Raw genomic sequence first — 15,651 nt, forward strand, 5'->3', positions numbered from 1 at the left:
CTAAACATTCTTCACCGAGCAAAAGAATTTTGTTTTTGCCCTGAAGTTTGGATACGGTTGCCCAATTGGCTGTCCAACTAGCAAGGCTAGGCAACAGAAGAGTGTTGGTCATGAAACACCTGCCTTCTTTTAATTGTTGCCATGAAACGTATTAAACACACAACAACTGAAGTGTGATCCACGCAGAACCTAAAAAGGTTCTCATTAACTGTTTTTCTGCATGGAAAAAAAGACATTCTCATCAGTGTTCAGAGCTGCAAGAACCAAGTTTCCATACAGTTTCTTTTTTATTATCAAGACTGATTTTCTACTTTTCCAGAAATTCATGTGCCTCTTAAGAAATTAATGAGTAAATTAAAAACATTGAGATTACTGTTTAAACGTTTACTTTACAGCTACATGAAGCATTTGAACATTAAAACATGTGTTCTAATCCTTCACTCCACAAGTATGAAACATGCTAACTGAAACTGCAAAATTCCTTTGAATAACAGCAGATTCCTGGAAGATATTAGTAAGCTTTTCTAATTACAGGGTTTTAATTTTTCCTATAGCTGAAAAAATTTTAATGAAGTACTGCAAACTGTATGAATGCAGCAAGATACCGTATGAAGGATTAAGTGAAGAATGCCTTTACTATATAATAATCCATGCTTATTTAACTAGTTACCAACTAACAGTTCCCACAATACTGCTTACGAAACTCACAGTGGTGGAGTTTTTCTTCAAAGACACTAAATGAAAATTGTGTGCTGTGTATTTAATTTTTTAAAAAAACGTAACTGGTAAGTGAATATAAAAAAAATCTATTATATTCTTCTTTATTTTTGAACACCTTTGTTTTGTTTTCTGGGACTGCTCAAATATTAGCAGCACTATTTCACACAAAGGAAAAGTTTTAAATACATATTAATTTAATTTTCCTGAAAAAAGGGAAAAAGAGTTACTATCAGAAGTTGAAGGTCTTTCAAGAATTTGATATAAACAAACACAAAACCTGAATTAACTGTTGATGGTTCCATTTCAGATGATCTATATTTGAAGCATATAAACTAAAGTTTATGCTGCATTTGCATTAAACAAGTATAGGAAGCATGGTATCTTAAGCATTAGATTAGGCAGATTTAAAAGACATCAGAAAGTTTTACCTGTTGAGAGTAGCCTCGAAATGTTGGATTAACAGCTTTAATTCCTTGAAATAAGCCAGTAGGAACAACAGAACCAGGCCTAAAGAAAAAAAGGTTTAAATATATAAATATACATATAAAGTAAGTATTTAAGGGGAATTTCTATCTTTACTGGGATCATAATTTTACCTGCAACTGAACTATAACATCTCTAAACATCAATAATATTAATATTAACCTTAACCAAACATAATATTGGTGTTGAATTATTAACTATCCAATTTTTTAAAAATTGTCATTCAACAGAAACAGAGACTGTATCAGGCCTTGTCTGCCACATTTCTTGTCAAGAGACTCAGATGACAAAGCATTCTCTTAGCACAATGCACAATTACTGTTTCTTTACCTTCATACTTGCATTTTGAAGTATTTTCGTAGACAGAGATAATACAAATTCCACATAAGGAAATAAGAGACATTGATAAAACACTGATACAAAATGAAGGACGCAGAGAACATAAAGTAGTTAAACATTTTTGATGTATTTCTGGGAGATATGAACTTATTTTTAAAAGCTTAATGCTACTTTGTATAGTGTTTATCATCTATTTCTTGTCAGATATTCCTTACTACAACTTACATCAATTATTTGTCCTAACTTTGGTAGATACAGGAAAGAATGGGTTATAAGGAGTGTTTAAATCCTGCAAGTTAGTCTTTCCTTCCTTAATTTAAAAGAGAAATTGTGATGCACACAAAAATAAAAATTCGAAACCTAGGACAGATTAATGCATCCTTCATGACTCTGGAGTTTATTATAATCATTTAATCATCAAAACAATGCAATACCTGCTTTTGTGCCAGAGTTCCGTCATCAGCTTGAGATAACTTTTACAAATGGCCGGTTTCTTATCTGTTCGGGCTAAGCCTCCACAGTCAAGAAAAAAGTGCGTCAAAGGTGGGCTGATTAAAAAGAAGAAAACAGTATTGTTTCAGGTTGTTAAAATACACGAGGAAATCTGCATTTCATACAAGATTACTAAAAAAAGAGTAATACTATTATGTAATTGAACAATTCCACTTCCTACATCATTAAATGCTGCAACCAAACATTTCCTAGTAGAACAACTTCAGCAGTATAGCAACACTGCTCCTCAAATGTATTCTGACACTTGTTAAAACCCCAGAATTGTCTAATAGGATTCAAATTCAAGGCAATTCCTACTAGCCATCACAGAAGTACACAGGTACCACTACAGCATCAATCACCATAAGCCTAGTCCATAAATAGCATCTTAAACAAATCATCTTTTCTCCAGAATCCAATAGTGCAACATGATGTTTGTAGGTAAATAACTTATACTTAAATGATTATTTATCTGTTTACTTCATGCAGTGTGGCCAGCTCACATACTCCCTCCTCTCCCTTCAATCTCTCTTTTGAGGTCACAATCCCTCATACAGATTGGGCCTATTTTTATCCAAGAAAGGAGATATCCCAGCATACTTGCAAAACGTGGCATTTCTCAACAGAATCATCTCCTCATGATTAGATGTTTTGTCCACTTTACCTTCTAGAGAGATATGCCTCAGTTCTCCTCTACCTCAACAAAGGATCTCGGTGAGATCTACTTAGCTCTCTATCCTGTCTTGGATTGCAGCCAAAAGCAGATGCATACAGTAACCATATATGATACAAGCTCAAGTACTGTCCCTGCCTAAACATTTCTAGTGTAAGGAACTTTAGAGTTGGATAGTGTTTTCTCTCTTCAGCTTTTGTAGATTTCTCCTTCATGAACATCTGGTATCCCCATGGGAATGACAAGATTTCATATTATAGCCATTCCTAGGATGATTTAGCATAGACTGTCCCAGATGCATTGTTTGTAAGGACTGAATTTGGACCTTTTGATCTTAACATGTGTCTTTTTTTTAATTAGGGTTTATTCTTATGCATTTCCTTGGATTTCTTCTGTAGCAGAAAAAACCCAACCCACAAACTTAATAGCTTTTATCAGATTTTCTTCTAATTTCTAGAACTGCATTTTATTTAGGACAGTGAGGAATTAGAATGAAACAGAGAAAAAGTTGAGTAGCCCATATACCATAGTACTTCTTTTTTTTCCTATCAGTAACACAATTGTTAGTAGTATATAACACACATTTAACAAATACACATCTTCTTCCATGGTAGTGCAGCCCTTCAAAACCCTTAAGTCCATGCTGAGAAAATGCACGTATAAACAAATACAAAATTACAAATATTTTCCTTACCAGTTGGAAAGAGCTTGTAAAGCTGCATTCATGTAACAAGTGTTTCCAATATTTTTTAATCCTGTTAGACCTGAAAAAACAGAATGAATATTCAGCAAGTCAGTTAATCCAAGACATACGGAAAATACTTCCTAGAAAGTATATACTAATTAAAACACTCGTGTAATACTTCTGATGCCAATTATAATGCAGAATTGTAACCAAAAGAAACATAGGACTCCTAAAGGAATACTAATCTAACTAGAAGTAATAATTAAGTGTTTTGATTTTGGCTGACAAAACACTTCAGACAAGTAGATTGTTTTTCACCTTACTAACTTCTGATGTTTTACGACAGCTCCAGACTGTAATTTCAAATATGTTTATCAATATTTAAGTTTTACTTGAAATTAATGATTTACCTGTTCAGTTAAATTGTTGCCATGTTGCATTCGTAACTGTTAATCATATTACCAAAAGTTTCTCAAGGAAGATTTCATTCTTCTGTCTCAAGTTCCTGCTAGTAGTCAGACTGTGCTGAACATTCAAAACTCACTCAGCATGTGATTAACCCAGAATCAGAATTATAATTACCTATGATCAGTCTTTTACTATGCCAATTACATATCCTTATTTTCATACACAGACTGCTCAGTTTAGACTTCCTCACAGAACCTATTTTCAAGCCCAGATTGTTTACTTTCTTTACTGATATCCACATACAGTTTTTTCCACAAACATAAAAGTTACAATTAACATACATTCTTTCAGTGACTATGGAGTCATGAAAAATGCTCTCTAAATATCTGAGAAGAGGCTATTTAAACAAGTCATAATTATCATATGATCTCAATTAAAAAAAATTAACCTGTAACACTTGCTAGTCATAGCTACTAAAGTGTTAAATTAATAAAGTAATTAACTTCAAAATAAAATTGCTTTTGTATGAGAAAACAGTAACATTTATAAACAAAGAACCAGTAAGTCTGAAAACATAAAATATTCAGCAATCAGTATCGTTGGCTCTATGCAATCCTTGAAGTAGAGGAACTACCCCTATCATTTTAGTCTGTGGCAGAAAAACAAAACTTCCTATGAAAATCCTTTTACATTCAAAAAATCAGTTTCGTTACTTCAGTTGAATTTTCTAATACACAGAACTTAAAAATTAAGTTTTAAAAGGTTCTTCTATCTGTCTGAATGGCAATAGTCCTGCTTCCTACATCTGAACCTGTATTCTGTCCTTCCAATTTCTGCTACAAAAAAGAATGGTAATTCTTACTAAAATTGGAAAGTAAGAACAGTCATAGGATTTTTTAATTTTTTTTTTTAACAGCAGAAGATGTATCAGGAAAATACTCTCACTGCAGTTTTCCAGCCTGTAGTGTTGCAACTAGTTTCTGAATAGACTTATTTTCTTGCAGAGATATATTCTAAATGTTTGCTTCATCAAAGCAGTTCAAAAGAAATTTTAAGAACAAAGTTAAAATGGAACTAAAGATGTTTTTTCCTTTAAATTTATGAAATGTATTAAGAGTCACATCAATATTACTGGGAACTTTAATGCAATTCTACTTGTATATTACCTCTACACAAGTTACATTCCCAAAAATATTAATAGGACAAGAAGATACACAAATACACACATTGGTAGGAGAAACTAACATGGAATATAACACATTGCTTAATGATTTAAGGGCAGATGGCAAATTAGTGGGGTGGTGACACATCCAGAAAGACCGTGCCAGACAACAGAAGGGGCAAAGTAGGTTTTTTGGCCAATGCCAGCAGACTTAGGAGAGGGAAAGCTGGTAGCAGATGAGTAAAGGAGAAATGAGATCCATAAATTAGAGTAACTCTTTTATGAGCACTGATGGAAAACGAACTGCCTTGACATATGCATTGGCATCTCAACAACAATAGCTCAACAATCTGCTGGTCAAATTTTTCTGAAAAAATGGCAGTTAGAAATATTTTCTTTACTAACAAATGCACATATCCTTTTTAAAATTATCAATACCAATTTGAGACTTGTAAGAAATAGTAATTATCATGTTCTCTTATGAAATGAGAAGTTAAGGCTTCACTGTTTGGGGTTTCATCCACTCTCATTTTCATCTTTACAATAGTTTTAATATTAGGGTGGGGTAACTTTTTAGACAAGAAAGTTTGGTAGTTTATTAAATCCATTACTGCAAAGGAGAAAGAAAAAAAAAAAAAAAACCAAAAAAAAACACATTGGGATACTACAGGCTCAGAAAAGGGTTACCCAAAATGCAGGAAGGCATTCAAATCAGGAACCTTTTAGGACAGGAGAAAACATTAAAAAAAAACAAATCAGATCTTAGTTGTAGCAGAATAGGAAACAGTTCCACTTAGAAGAGAACTAGTATACAGCTGGAGACATACACATGCGATAAAGGGCAATAAAGTGCTGGATTTTGCTTTTATTACCTCTAGTCTTTAACTCATCTTCTTCCACTTCTATGTCTAAGTCATCAAATACAGCTGCTAGGGGAATCTTCAGTGTGGGATTACTAGGTATTTTAAAATCCTTATAAGGAGAAAAAGAAAAAGTATATTTACTTGTATTTATCAATTTTCCTCTTAATTAAGCTTGCGTATAATTTCAGCAACAAATGTAGGAACTGAAAATTATGTGAATGTATTTTGAAATCTCACTGCACATGAAGTGAGAATAATAGGGTTCCACAGCTACCCTGATAAAAGTTTACTAAGAAAAACCCCACACTTTTGCTTTCAGATTAGCAGTGACAACATTGTATGATTTTATGACAACAGCTGAATAATCAAAACAAAGCAAGTTATAGTATTTCTTTCCCTTGGATAACAAACAGTAAGCCAGCACTGAAAAGCTAACATTAGTCATCACATAAAAGTTAGTGTATATGTTTTTGATATGCCACCAGATGGCTCACTACATTTAACGAAGACAAATTAAACCATTGGAAGCAAAGTGTACAAATAGAGAACAAAGTATTAGGCAGGCAGACATTTATTGCATGACAAGCTCTTGTTGTAAGCACATAAATAAAAACTCAAAACAAAATGTCTGACAGACTTCGTAAGTTCTACTGATTTTTCTGTATATTATACCCATTTCCTTGGAAGATTGAAACAGCTTAAGTATAATAGAACAGAAGTTCAGAAGTCTGAACTCAGCTTTATATCAAGTCACCAGAATTTCCTGCCAACAGAAATTAAAAAAAATAAATTTCAATGGTACTATTCCAATTGAGCTGCTGGCATTTTTTAGGAGAACATTATCAGATTACTTTCATATTAAATACTAAACTTTGAAGTGAAAATATTAAAAGATATTTCCTCTCTACATACATTGAAAAACTGCCCATCTTTCAGTGCAACCTATGCATCATGGTATCTCTTCCATAGCTCTATGCCTCGAGCAAGACAATTTTAAAAATACCATACTTGTACTTGTGTCAGTTTTAACCAAGTTACCTGTCATTTTTACATTAAATATGCAATAAAGAAATAACACCTTTTTTCAGATACATGCATTATGCCAAACAAGCATACTTAAGAAACTGCAGCATAAGTTCCTCCAAGACAACACTTATCTAGAAAGATATTAGCAGAGTGAACAGTACTGATGCCAGTAAAGACAAATGTAACCAGGAGAAGATAACAAAACAACAAATTGAAATTGCAGAAGAACAAGACAAGCAAATAGCATATTTCAAAATTCTCTGTATAACGTCTGCTTTGCTCATTTTTTTCCTCTAATTCATCTCCGATACTAGCTAATGCTTTATTCATTATCTTACTCTTCAGTCACTATGTTAATTATTAATAAATGTGGAGTTAGGAAGAGCTAAATACTTTTATATAGTCTTGCCTTTGATGCCATAATTATATAAAACACTACAATCTTAAGCCTGTGTTTTACTCGGCTAATACGAACTTCTCAGATACTGGCCCTGTTTTTCTCCTTGGCACTTTTATACTCCTTGGCAATCCTAACTGCTGTAGAACACTAAAGAGCATTCTCCTGATTTCTAATTTGATACATATTTTTCCACATTAATCTAACACAATATATTTGTCATTCTACACCAAAACTACACAGGTATATAGAATATACACAGGTTACTACTGCCTTCTTAGTAAATTCTTGCATAGTAGTTAAATTCTTAACTATCCAGAAGTGTTTGTGTGTATGCTACTCCACGGGGAAAATTTTCCCACACATGTATACATACACAAAAATCAAGACCTTTTCAGTCATTTATCAAAACCAAAAACTAGACATGTTTAAAACTCCAAAACCAAATTACAGGAATCCCTTTAAGTGTCTTATATTACTAGCTCAATGAGGTTAACAATTAGCATATATTTCTCTAAAAGTACTGTGCTTCTATGAATTAATTTGTATCTTAGGCAAGTATCCTAAACATATACTAAGGCATTCTGCCACTCCCTGAAAGTTAGTCAGCAATTACCGTAATGAGTTTTGTAAATAACGTTTTCAAGAGCTGACAGAATGGGGAAGCACAGGTGAACTATTCAAATCTTGTAATCTTAAATTTAGCCCTGTGCTTTTTCTGTACCTTACAGTTTATTGTAGATTACAAACAATTAGACAACAAGATGGAAAAAAGCATTCTTAAGAAGCATGCAGTACACACAGACAAAACACAGAAGCTGGCCACTGTCTTTTTAAAGAAATTTTATAAAAATAGAGAGAAATTATTAGAAAGTTCAGCCACAAGAAAGGAGGAAAAGTCAGGCTCACTGGAGAGAAGACAGAATGTTTACTACAAAGCTGCAGCTGCCTTTGTTTCATTGGGTTAGCAAATACCTGCACGCTATTTTCTTGTGCTTGGTGAGACAGTCTTGCATTTGGTAGTGGAGAATGAGATCCTAATTTTCTATCCAGGAATACTTCTTTACTACAGGCATAACACCAAACACGGAGCGTAGTAAGGTTGACAGTTAGACAGTGTTTTGTCTCCTAAAACAGAACAAAAACCAAAACTGTGATTCAGAAATTTGGAATAATTAAATACTGCTACATGCAAGCTAGAACACAAGTATTAAAGATCTTTCAACAACGAAAGAAGTAAGTATGTTAGAATATTAAAAGATAGCAATGCAATTACTGAAATCTTAGCACAAACTATCCAACGCTCATTTTCAGTACAAGTCACTCAAATCAGCAACAAGGTACAATCAGAAACAAGCCATTGTCATATCTGACATGCCTCTGTGTAATCACAAAAATAAGAAGAAAGCCTGTTGTCAAAAGTGCTACAATTCACAACAAACCAATTTTCCAGGAATGTCTGCTATTGGTCATAACAGCAGCCACCTCCCTTACGGTAAGGGTAGTGTTTATTTCTACTGGTTTGCTGTAGAAAATTCAAGCTATTTAACAATCAATCAGAAGAGTAAAATAAAATTTTTAGTTCAGTTAGAGTAAGAGGTGCTCATATCAAAACAAACACTTTAGACTCAATTCGTTCTTTTGTTGACAGCTTCATATGGTGAAGCAATATAAAAATTTGCCAGATTGGGAATATTTTTACTGTTCTCATCTTTCTTTTTTTAACCTCTTTGCTTATTGTAAGATTGTGTACACAGTTGCTATCGTCCTCCAAATATTTCCACCAATCCTTCCTGTATTTCTTCCTCATATGTTGGCAGCAGCCAGGTTTATAGACAACAAGGGATTTGATAGAAATTAGGAAAACACTACAACTGCTGCAGGATGCCCAAGTTCCTCCTCCCCTCATTTAATAAGGCCCTGTACAAGAACTATGTTTTTAATATAAACTGTGGGCTACGATTTCATTAAGTAGCCCTCCACCTACTAAAAAAACATCAGATTACATAAATACCTCAGACAATTTTAATCATGAGAATATGCTTGATTCTGCAGCTTCAGCTGCATAAATAATTACAAGTCTCCAGAGCAACAGCTTATTAATTTTCTTGAAGTGGACACAATGAACATGATTATCTGCAGTACAGGTAGCCTTGCTGGTCGAAATGAGTAAGCAGAAATAAACCGATTCAAGTCAACTTGTTTCTCACATTTTAGTGAGTTTAACTGAGATTTTTACGGGAAAAAAATCCACAACAGGGCTTACCATCCAGAAATTAAAATTAAGTAACAAGAAAATCAAGACAAGGATGCCACTGACAGCAAGCAAACTATCCATTCCCTTTCTCTTACTTGGCAAGTGCATAACATTGCTAGAACAGCATGTAAAGCAGGAATAAAATACCATAGAAAGTCAAGAGGTACAAAATTGTAGGCAAGAAATTCAGGGACCATCTGTTCCCCAATTGCACTACAAGCAGGTAATTTATATATCTATTTTGAAGGCTTTAGAACTGTGATTCAGCTTAAATAGCTGGCAAAAATTTTGTATTTAGATTGATATTAATGCACTATTGATTTGTATAAATATGTACTCCTCTCAAGGTCCTACTTCAAAAAGAAAAATCAGCAGTGGTAAAATGCAGTCACAAAGCGTACTTCTTGTAAAACCGGAGTATATACTATTTGTTCATTTTAATATTCACCAGGGTTCTTTTTTTTTTAGTATTTTCAGGGACCAAAAATTGCTCACTGTGGAACCTTAGATGTATTTTCTGACAGATGAACTTTAAATTGGTGGCAAGAATTTAATTTCATCGGAAAGTAAACAATTCTCAAATGACGTGTTAATAAAACTGCCATCCCTCTATCCCCAGTATATTTGTTAAGAGAGAATGATATATCTAATTTGCTTCATTTTGGCAAGTGTTCCACCTGCACATGTGTGTGCACAGAACAGACAGTGACTTTAAGACCCAAACAGATGCACTCAAGCTGTCCAATCCTGCCAGACTGAGCATGCTGGGGAACATAGTGCACACACGCCACTGCTCCTACCAAGCTGGATCCAAAGTCAGGACATAGCAGGAAAGGATATGCTCAGCTCAGTCTACAGTTTCTTCATCTGCAGCCACTGGAACAGGGAGCATTAACGCAGAAAGAAAGCACCTGTTTCCGGTAATTTATAGTTCCTATCTTGCACCTGTTCAGCTCTCATCAGTCCAACTTCCCTCCTCTTATCCATCAGGCAGCCACAATCCTAAAAGGTTAGACTGAAGTCGTCAAGTACTACATGTAAGCCGAAGTACTAAAGAAGCCTTTTGTTCATGCAACTTGAAAATCATCAGTAATTGCTTTTTTAATTTTCACCATGTTCTTTTAAGGAGCACAATAATGTCACAATTACATAAATAATTACACAGCTGCACAACGACTGTAAACTCACATACTGCTAAATTAGTAAGACCTGCTTCTATAGATGAAAAACAATCATAGCTAATGAAACTTCCGAACAGTTACACTAACACAGGTTACTGACTTCACTAAAATGAGTAAAAAAAGTTCTCTAACTCTATTTCACTGCTTCAAGTAACTGTATTACTAGCAAATACACATACCTGAGAATGGGTGGTACTGTGATCAACGTGAGATTCACCACAGCCAACATATGTACATCTGTTCTGTTGAGCAAGATATGAAGAAGTATACAGAATTAAAAAGTTGTGTCAAATAGGTTTACAGAATAGGACTATACTGCCAGTCCCTTTAAAATTCACTCAAATTTCAAACTTGCAGAGTCCTTCACAAACCAAGACACATGCACAGTAAGTGTTAAAATAAGTATCACCTAAAGCAAATAAGAATGCCGCAAGATTTAACTCAACTCCTCTCACTGGTGGGCAGCGTTAGACAATTAAAATGTTTGGAACAAAATATTTTGGCTATTTTGATATATTTATTCAGATTAAGGTCAACGTGTATTTTTTTTACAATTCATGATTTGGTAGAGATTGTTACAGAAAATACGAAGTTAGTCCAGTGTCTAAAATACTGAATTGCAACAGCCTCAGAACATGCATGACACATTTGTACAAAAACGGCTGTATGCCCCTATCTGGAGTGCCTATTATCAAGAATATTACTTCACAATTAATTAGTTTTTTAACCTTTAAATAAGAGTTTCCAGCACTATATGGTTAAGTACTTACTACATTCTAGTTATAACATGCAAAATAATAGTTAATTTTAATTGTGCTAATTGCAAAACATATTTGGCTGAGTTGAGTGTGGAACCTTGCAGCTGCCAATCTCCAAGAAATTTTCATTAATTCCTCATTTACCTAAGTCAAGACAATCACATAAGAGAGTACAGCATGTTATCTGTATAAGTCTCTAAGCAATTTATACAATCAAATAGCAGCTGAACACAGTCAATTTTCTATATTAAAAATAATCACAGATATTTGTTAAGTTACAGATAGTTAACATGCTGGGATCTCACCATGTTTTTCTACTGAAAAAGGTGAAGGCAAGCTGCCAGTTCATCCAAGAGGAGATACATCACAGCATGACACTAAGTGTCCTACTGCAATTACAAAATTCTCCTATGGAAACGCTGGTGTGAAATTGAGTTTTTCAGTAACAGTTTAAGAGCTCTAAGTGAGAAATAAAAAAGATGTTTTAAGCTTCACAGTATTTCCCCACCTGCCAGGCTGATGCATCCCTGAACACCTCTTCCTACTCCCAAGAGGGCGTTTGTATGTAATTAAACTTCAAGCCATCTAACAAAAACACATTAAACACTGCTTCTTTCCCCCTTCGTTTCCATCTCTTATTGACAGAGGGAGCAAAATAATCCGATCTCTTAACTGTTACCATAATCCACTAAAAAGGAAACTAATGAAGTAGATTTTTAAAAATACGCATATATACATCTAAAGGTTGGTATCTCAGTCCAGATACGTTCCTGACAGGACTTGGACAAAAGTTGCGAAGAACTGAAGTCAAGCCTATAGAGCAAAATTTCAATCTCTGGAAACAGCTGTATGTCTGAAGAACTCGTGAGACATTTTAAAAACTAAATTAGCTACACACTTTCCCCTTCATATCATAGATCAATCAGAAGCAACATTTTCAGAGCCTTTTTTCTTTAAGTACACCGAAAATTACGTTTTTTGTAGACAGCAAGAAGAGTAAGGCAAAAGCATATTTAAGAAACAACTATACCCAGGGTAAAGACTGTACAAAATTTGTACGAAGTCTGAAGACTGTTTATACAAGCTTCCAAAAGTTTCCAAAAAAGTTTTTTGCTTTGTTTTACTTAAGAATAAAAAAAGTCAGAGTATGTATTTTTATGCCGTAAAAAGTGAGCATTTACTGCTAGATATTATTATTACAAATGCTAAGAAAGGCTTATAAAAAGTAACTTAATTCAGGGATAATATATTATTTCTCAGATCTACAGACTTGAGGAAAAGATTAAAAAAAAAATAAAATCTTATGAGCTACAAAATATCATAACTTAAGAAGAAACCTTAATATGCTAACTTCCTATCCAAAAAACCAACTCATTTTAAACACAGTAATCTTAAATTACAATAAATATGTACCTGTTAGAGCATAAATAATTTTAAAAACAGAAAATTGTACAACAGGTTTTGCTTTTAAATAATAACTTAAAGAAACTATATTAAAGAACTTCATTATAGTTGTTTCTTCAAAAAAATACTACTAATTTTATCTACAGAATACTAGAAAGGGACCCTACTATGGAACAACAGAACAACTTACCTCTAAGCATGCCCAAAGGTTGGGTCCTCTGACTTTACAATCCTGACAAGTGCCCTATTAAACACACAAGCAAAGTATTATTTCATTTACTTTCACCAGTAAACAAAAACTTCAAGATAAAATGAGAAAAAATACTGTAAAGCTCAGTGTCAGTGGAATAATTTTAAGACAAAAAAAAAGGATGTATTGATAGCCAACCAAATCTTTGTTGTGCTTCACATAATCTTAAAATCGGCACATTTTTCTAGTAAAACCTTGGATCTCTGAGTTTTCATCTTAACCTAAAAATTGTTCTTCTAAATAAAGCATAAACACAGATCGTATCACATTATTATAAAATTCTCAAAATTGGTCTTTCCTATAAATTTAATAAAAAAGAAATGAAAATGATAGAACTTGTAATAACTGCATATTCCTATTTGCAGACAGTCAACACTACCTGCAAAGGCTTATAAAAAAAGATGCAACATTGAAGAAATGCTGTAGCCCTTAGCAGCAAATTAACTGTTACAGTTTTCAGATAAAGAAATTTAGCACCATGGACAGAAAAGGTTTGGCTTTTCATCACCTCCGAGCTACTAAAAATGGGTTACAAGATCTTTCTTTGTTCCATTTATTAATACTAGCTGGAGACCAAGAGTTCAGGTAGGGGGAGTTTCTCAAACTGTGGCTCTTCCATCAAAAAGTGAACTGTTGTCCAAGAAAAACTTAAGCATAAATTTCTTTGTTACAGTTTCTACCTAAGTCAGTTATGCTATATTAATTAACATTCCAAATAACTAACTGCTAGAATGGCAATGTCTGAAAATACAGTTCAACTTGGTGTTATGTTAACTCTTTAACTAATATTTCCATTAAAACATCACTTGCTTTGGAAAACACTGCTGGGAAAGGTACTCTAAGTGTTAAGTACTGAAAAATACTTTTTCAGTTTTTATCGAGCCCATAATTCTCCCGTACTTCGTTTAAATCTTACTACTCCAGTACATAAGATTTTACCCATGTTAACACTCAAATGTACCTTATAACTAATAATATATGACAAGATATGTAGCTAAAATAAGTGACCAGAGTTAACTGTGATAGCAAGAAAGTAAGCTGCTACAACTCACATGAGATTTCTGTATCAATTCCTCTTTTGTTATCTCACCAACTGATTCCAAGTGTGGGCAATCACTGCTGGGTGATGACATTTCAGAAGGTTTATTTTCCAAGATCCTGTAGCTGCGATTTTCAAGACCAGAGAATCACTTGTCAACAGAAGTAAGAATGAGTAAAAGCCAATTCCTTACAGTAGGCAGCAGTATTATGTATCTAATATGCAACATACGCATAATTTTTAAAGGAATGTGCCTTTTTTAAGCAAATTAGTATAAATAACTTTATCAACAGTAAGAGAATCTAATAGTCCAAATTAAACAGAGCTGACTTCTAAAACAAAATCCTCTGACTTTTAGAGCACAAACTAACAGAACCTTGAGTGGAGCAGAGCTTGTTTTAGATTAATTATTTAACTTTCTGGTCTCTACCATAGCACCTCAACAACATAAAAATTACACTTTTCAAGCCTACCCAGAACTGATGGTAGCTTTGACTGTATATTCTGGAAAGGGATCTTATGGAACACTGCTGAAGTGTGCTGAAGCTTTGAAGACTAAAATGCAGGAGCACATGACTTGCTTGTCAAAGGAGAAGGAAATTTTATCTTGGTTTTATTTATTGACAAAGACACATTCTAGGTTCAGGCATATTATATATCAAAAGCAAACTGAAACTCGTAACTTACATGTAGTACTGAACACTCAGAGAGCTTTTTTCTTGCTTGAGTTCTCTCTGTCCTTCCAAGGTCTCTGATGGTGACACAGAAACTTATCAAAGAATGTTAAATACAATCACTTTGTCATTATTATTTTTACGGTTACATAGAAAGCATAGAAAGCTATGATGTTTTACAGAAGGAAAATAAAAAAACCTCAGTAGCCTTCTTTTTACATAAATACTCCAATTGACTCATGCAGATAAGAACCATCCAAGAACTTTCATAGAATCATAGAATCACTTGGGCTGGAAGTAACCTTTAGAGGTCATCTAGTCCAACCCCCCTGCGGTGCACAGGGACATCTCCAACTAGACAAGGTTGCTCAGAGCCCCATCCAGCCTGACCTTGAACGCCTCCAGGGATGAGGCTTCCACTACCTCTCTGGGCAACCTGTTCCTTTCTTCACCACCCTCGTAAAAAATTTCTTCCTTATGTCAAGTCTAAATCTACCCTCTTTTAGTTTAAAACCATTACCCCTTGTTCTGTCACAGCAGACCCTGCTAAAAAGTCTGTCGACATCTCTCATATAGGCCCCTTTCAGGTATTGGAACTTTGTTCCAGTTTTGTCACTTAAACTATTACTACTGATGCCTCAATCTCTCTAAAGCCCAAGAAATCTTAAGCTTTCTTTGCCCAAATATTATCTGTCCAATTTAGCATTCCTTTATCAAGACTTGCAACTAAACTTCCATCCCAACTCAGTAACACACACTCCTTGATCTGTTTGCAGCCTTTAGCACTGTTATCAACATCTCTTTCCACTTTGCCTGTTTGCTTTGGGAGCTTTAGGTTTG

The 15,651-nt window shown here is 34.0% G+C and overlaps 1 protein-coding gene across 2 annotated transcripts in view; it reads right to left on the reverse strand.

Moving 5' to 3' along the window:
* USP33 (ubiquitin specific peptidase 33) overlaps positions 1-14,273 on the reverse strand; it is a 37,545-nt gene extending 23,272 nt beyond the window's left edge. Inside the window, exons 1-8 of one of the 2 annotated variants that reach the window (XM_009702579.1) lie at positions 14,151-14,273; positions 13,039-13,092; positions 10,866-10,928; positions 8,224-8,376; positions 5,835-5,934; positions 3,402-3,471; positions 1,977-2,090; positions 1,149-1,227 (exon numbers count right to left, since the gene is read on the reverse strand). In XM_009702579.1, coding sequence (XP_009700881.1) covers positions 1,149-1,227; positions 1,977-2,090; positions 3,402-3,471; positions 5,835-5,934; positions 8,224-8,376; positions 10,866-10,928; positions 13,039-13,092; positions 14,151-14,231 — 714 coding nt within the window. In that variant the 5' untranslated portion in view covers positions 14,232-14,273. The remainder of the gene's footprint in view (positions 1-1,148; positions 1,228-1,976; positions 2,091-3,401; positions 3,472-5,834; positions 5,935-8,223; positions 8,377-10,865; positions 10,929-13,038; positions 13,093-14,150) is intronic. The other variant, XM_009702580.1, reaches the window with a different exon arrangement.
* Positions 14,274-15,651: the final 1,378 nt, after the last annotated feature.

This window comes from Cariama cristata, unplaced genomic scaffold (assembly GCF_000690535.1).
Source record: "Cariama cristata isolate BGI_N322 unplaced genomic scaffold, ASM69053v1 scaffold23366, whole genome shotgun sequence".
Lineage (NCBI taxonomy): Eukaryota > Metazoa > Chordata > Aves > Cariamiformes > Cariamidae > Cariama > Cariama cristata.